Source organism: Corvus brachyrhynchos, unplaced genomic scaffold (assembly GCF_000691975.1).
Source record: "Corvus brachyrhynchos isolate BGI_N302 unplaced genomic scaffold, ASM69197v1 scaffold182, whole genome shotgun sequence".
NCBI classification, from domain to species: domain Eukaryota; kingdom Metazoa; phylum Chordata; class Aves; order Passeriformes; family Corvidae; genus Corvus; species Corvus brachyrhynchos.
The window spans coordinates 99319-104306 of record NW_008236807.1 but is presented as its reverse complement, the minus strand read 5'-3'; the positions used below and the strand labels follow the sequence as shown (position 1 = coordinate 104306).

At 54.8% G+C, this 4988-nt stretch overlaps 1 protein-coding gene across 1 annotated transcript in view; it reads right to left on the bottom strand.

Moving 5' to 3' along the window:
- Nucleotides 1-4988, bottom strand: part of AHCYL2 (adenosylhomocysteinase like 2) — a 28272-nt gene that overhangs the window by 1859 nt on the left and 21425 nt on the right. Inside the window, exons 9-13 of the mRNA XM_017727977.1 lie at nt 4139-4202; nt 3088-3176; nt 1927-1997; nt 1707-1801; nt 711-818 (exon numbers count right to left, since the gene is read on the bottom strand). Coding sequence (XP_017583466.1) covers nt 711-818; nt 1707-1801; nt 1927-1997; nt 3088-3176; nt 4139-4202 — 427 coding nt within the window. The remainder of the gene's footprint in view (nt 1-710; nt 819-1706; nt 1802-1926; nt 1998-3087; nt 3177-4138; nt 4203-4988) is intronic.

Here is a 4988-nt window from a genome sequence, read left to right as displayed (position 1 = left end):
GGCCCTGGGAAGCAAGAGCTGGTTGTTAACACGGCACCACACCCAGTTTGTGACCCCACAGGAGGGACAGGAACCACAGGAGCAACGTGTCCCAGCTGTTTGTCACCTGCACTGAGCCCCAAGGTGTGGCTGCCCTTAGGAAGTGGAAGTCTCCCTGTGGGAGATACCCTGGAGTGGGATAAACTAAAAATGGAAGCTTTTCTGTGTCCCAGGAACTCAGCAGGGACCTTGTGGCTCTGCACAAGTCCCTGACAGGAGGGGGCAGCCGGGGGGGTCGGGCTCTGCTGCCAGGGAGCAGGGACAGGAGAGAGGGAACGGCCTCAGGCTGGGCCAGGGGAGGGGCAGGCTGGGATTTAGGGGAAAATCCTTTTTTTGTTAGGGAAAATTCCTCCATGGAAAGGGTGGTCAGGCACTGGCACAGCTGCCCAGGGAGGTTTGGAGTGCCCATCCCTGGAGGGATTTAAAAGGTGTGGATGTGGCACTTGGGGACGTGGCCTTGGCAGCGCCCAGGGAGGTTTGGAGTGCCCATTCCTGGAGGGATTTAAAAGGTGTGGATGTGGCACCTGGGGACGTGGCCTTGGCAGTGCTGGGAATGGTTGGACTCAATGGCCTCAGAGTCCTTTTCCAACCTCAACAATTCTGTGATTCCATGATTCCATGAGCCAAATTCCAGCCAGAGGGACCCCTGAGCTGCAGTTCCTGCTGCTCCAGCCGCTCACCTCTGCCAGCAGCACGATTCTCTTCCCGTCGGGCCAGATGACGTGATCCACCTGGGACCTCACCCGCTCCCAGGTGAGCTCGGGCGTGCGCAGGCTGGCCTGGAAATGGGGTCAAAACGTTACAGCAGCACCAGAGCAACCCCAGAACCACAGAAAGGGGAGGAAAGGAGGCACCAACCCTGCCAGTGTCCTGGGATTGTCGTCTCCCCTGGATCCCATCCCAATCCCAGACCAGGGAGACCTTTGTGAATAATCGTAACCTGGACTGGTTTTGTGATCGCAACACATCAAAGCCCCAGAAATGATTGTTCAGGATCTGGTGGGGAGGATTCACGGCCACCAGCTGAACCCTGCAGGGCTGCAGCCACTCCTTCCAGCCCAGAAAATGCCTTCAAACCCACGGGAGTTCTTGGGAATTCTCCAGGCGAGGCTCTCCTGGATTTCTGCTCAGCTTTTGGGACTCCTGGCTGGGCCTGATGGTGCAGTGACACCAAACTGGGCTGGAGAGGGATTCCCAGCTCCCGAGGGAAGGCTGAGGCCGGGGGCAGCAGGCCCTGCTCGGGATGCTGGACCAGCCCATCCCACTTCTCGGATCCCTCGGGATCAAGGAGGGACTGGGACACATCTAAGGCATGGGGAGAGATGGATTTTATCTCCTCCAGGGGCTTCCTCAGGACAGACAGAGCAGCATCACCCCAAAACAGCACCACCCAAAGCACCGTCACCCCAAACACTGTCACTCAAAGCACCATCACCCCCAGAATGGTCACCCCAAAGCACCATCACCCCAAAGCCCAAAGCACCATTACCCCAAATCACTGCGACCCTACAAGAGTTGCTCCAAAGCACCATCATCCCAAACACTGTAACCCCAAAGCACCATCACCTCAAAACAGGATTACCCCAAACCCCGTCACTTCAAACCCCGTCACCCCAAACCCCGTCACCCCAAACCCCATGACCCCAAACCCCGCTCCCCGCGCTCACCACGTCGATCTCGGTGTTGGAGTGCCCCATGTTGCAGACGATGCAGCTGTTCTTCATCCTGTCCAGATGTTCCCTGGTCACCACGTTCTTGTTCCCTGCAGGCACCAAAATCCCCAATGAACACCCCCCTCCCGCCTTCGGGGCTTTCCCTCAGGACAAGGCTGGGGATGGGGCCCGTTTTGGGGTGGGATCCCCCATTTCCCGCCCTGCTGCCCCGTACCCGTGCAGGTGATGACGATGTCGACCTGTCTGATGACTTCGTTGAGCTTCACCAGCCGGAATCCGTCCATGCTGAGAGGAAAAACGGGGAAAAAGTGATCCCCAGACCCCAATTTTAACTTCCTGAAGGGTCACCGAGCCCCTGGGAGAGTCTGGGGTCAACCTGGAGGGTCTGGGACTGTTGTGAGGAGAAGTGAAAAGGGGATTTGGGGGTTTCCCGTGTCCTGTCAAGGCCTTCTCATCTGCAATCCCCAATTCTCAACCCAGAGGGGCTTTTAGAGCTGTTCCTCCTGCAAGGAACCTCCAGGAGCTGTGGAATCCAGGTTGGGATGGATTTAGAGCATCCTAAAAAACGCCCCAAAGCTGCAGATGCCTCTCATCAACCCCGCCATCCATATTTAGGCACCTGCAGAGCCCTGAGAGGTGCTGAGCACTCAGCCCTGCCTTCCCCAGCGAGGTGAGCTCAGGGATAACAAGGGCAGGGTGTGTTTTTTTGGGATTTGTTGTCAATCCTCCCCAGAGCTCCTTCCCGTGGCTCTCACAAGCTGCAAAATTGGAGTTACTATAAAAAAAAGTCTTTTTTTTTTCTTCCTGCTGCATGTCCCCATTTCCTGAGCTTTTTCTCCACTGCAAACTCCTTCTGAGAGGGGCCATGTGCTGCTGCCTCGTGCAGAGTCAGGGGAGGGATTTGGTGCTGGAAAGCACCAAATTCCCAGTTAAGGATGGATGAAGGTCACAGAGCAACCCCAAAAGTTCATCAGCTCTGCTAATTGAACAGGGCTCGTTAGTCCTCTCACCACAATAACCTTTGAAGGAGCTGGGGAGGAGCAGGCTGAGGGTTTAGGGAGGCTCTGGGAGGTTTTGGGATCCCCTTGGGATGCAGAAGCAGCATCCAAACCCGGCTGTGCCTGGAGGGCAGGAGGTCGGATCTCAGGGAGGGCTCTGCGAGGGGTGAGGTGTGGGCACAGCCCTGGGACAGCCGGCTCCGACTCCAAGGGAGCAGCTCATTCCCAAAATCCCGGCTGCTGTGGGACGGGATCATCTGGGAAATGCTTCAGGGCAGGCCCCCTAAGGACAGAGCTGCGGGTGCAGGGAATCCCTTTGGGTTCTGGCCGTGGCTTTCCTGGGAAACAGGAGAATTCGGGGCCGGGTGAGCCCTTACCAGGCCTGGAGGGCACAGATGGGGTCGATCTCGGTCACGTAGACGATGGAGCCCATGGCCTTGAGGGCGGCACAGCAGCCCTTCCCAACCTGCAAGGGGAAAGCCCAGCAGGAGACAGGGCCGGGCCCGGAGCTCCCGAGGGATGCACAGCTCCGGGAGACTCCTGCCAGCCCCTTCCGAGCCCTCTGGGGGCGATTAAACTCCGTCTCTGTGCGTGGAATTCCTGCATTTGGAGCCATCTGAGACTCAGGCCTGGCTTAGGGAAGAGAGGCGCTAAAACTCCCAATGGTTTTGGTCCCAGGGATTATTTTTCCCCCCCAAAACACCCCGGGTTCTGGAATGCACCACCACAAGAGATTCCAATAATCCCAGGGAAAGTTTCAGAGGCTCGTGTAAACGTTTGCTCCACTCAGGAAGCTTTAAGGGTAATTAACCTCGGAGGGTTAACGAGCTTTAACCTTTGCCTGGCACGGGCAGTGCAGGGGACCCAGGTTAGACGAGCAAAAGTTCCCAAAAATGGGATTACAGCAGGAAAAACGGACCCATTCCAGCTGCTTGGACATTAAAACAATCCCAGCAGTGCACCCACAGCAACTGGTGTGAGAAAAACTGGGAATGGGGAATATTCCCGTGTGGAGAGAGGGTGGGTGAAGGGAGAAACCCGGATTAATTCTCTCTGGACCTCACTGCAATGCCCAGAACTTCTGCAGAACCTCTGATTTCGGTGATATCGGATTAAATACGGCATTAAAAGGACACAAATCGGTGTTGTATCAATATCTGGGCACACCAATACCCAGATACTCGAGATGCTCAGAATATTTAATGCGGGGTTTTTTTTAAAGATTCAGCTTTGGCATCTCTTTAATAATAAGGAAACAGCCCGAAAATGAAGAAAACTTCCAGTTTTTGGCAAACCCCTGAGGTCTGGAGGCTCCTGCAGGTGCAGAGCAAAGGCCTGAGGGTGGATGAAGCTGTGCCAAGGAATTCCCAATGGGAAAAGTGGGAAAAGTGGGAAAAGTGGGAAAAGTGGGAAAATTGGGCCCCTTACCTCCCCATAGCCACACACCACCACCTGCTTCCCCCCGAACATCATGTCCGTGGTCCTCTTGAGGCTGAGAAAAAGGAAAAAAACCACACAATTAACGCCCAGAATTAAAGCCCAGCACCAAGAGCTGCTCCAAGGACGGATTCACAGCTGGATCCTGCACCCCTGAGCACACACAGAAATTCCAGGGGGAGAGAAAACCCAAAAAGCTCCTAAAAATCTCCCTTTTCTTTTTGGAAGGGTGGAGGTTCTTTTGTCCTTCCAACAAAAAGGGTGGAATTTGGGTTTGGAGCCTTTTTTTTTTGTTGTTGCTTTTTATTCATTTACTTTTGTTTTGATACTCCCAAAATATTGAAAATCCTCTCCAAAATTCCTTTTATCTGGATTTTTGTTGTCAGCTCCAGATGCCCCCCAGGAGGAGCCCCGGGGGCAGCAGGGCAGTGGGAATTCCTTGCCAGAATCCCAGAGTTTCCCCCAAATGAAGCTCCCCCTTCCTCTGGGTTTCCTTCTGCTCTCTCCCTGAGACTGTCCTACATTCCAGGCTATTTTTAGCTCCGGAGTAAATAGGTTAGCAGTGCAGGGAAGGTGAAATTCCCACACTTTTCCAAGGAATTCAGCTCCAGCCCACGGCAGGTTGAAGGCACCTCTGCTCTCATCTCCCTCGACCCCGTTCTCAATTCCTGGGCCAGACTGAACCTGAATCCCATTTACCCCCAAGGAGTTTCCATGGAATCCCAGGATGGTTTGGGTTGGAAAGGGCCTTAAATCCCACCCCATCCCATCCATCCCATCCCATCCCATCCCATCCATCCATCCCATCCCATCCCATCCCATCCCATCCCATCCCATCCCA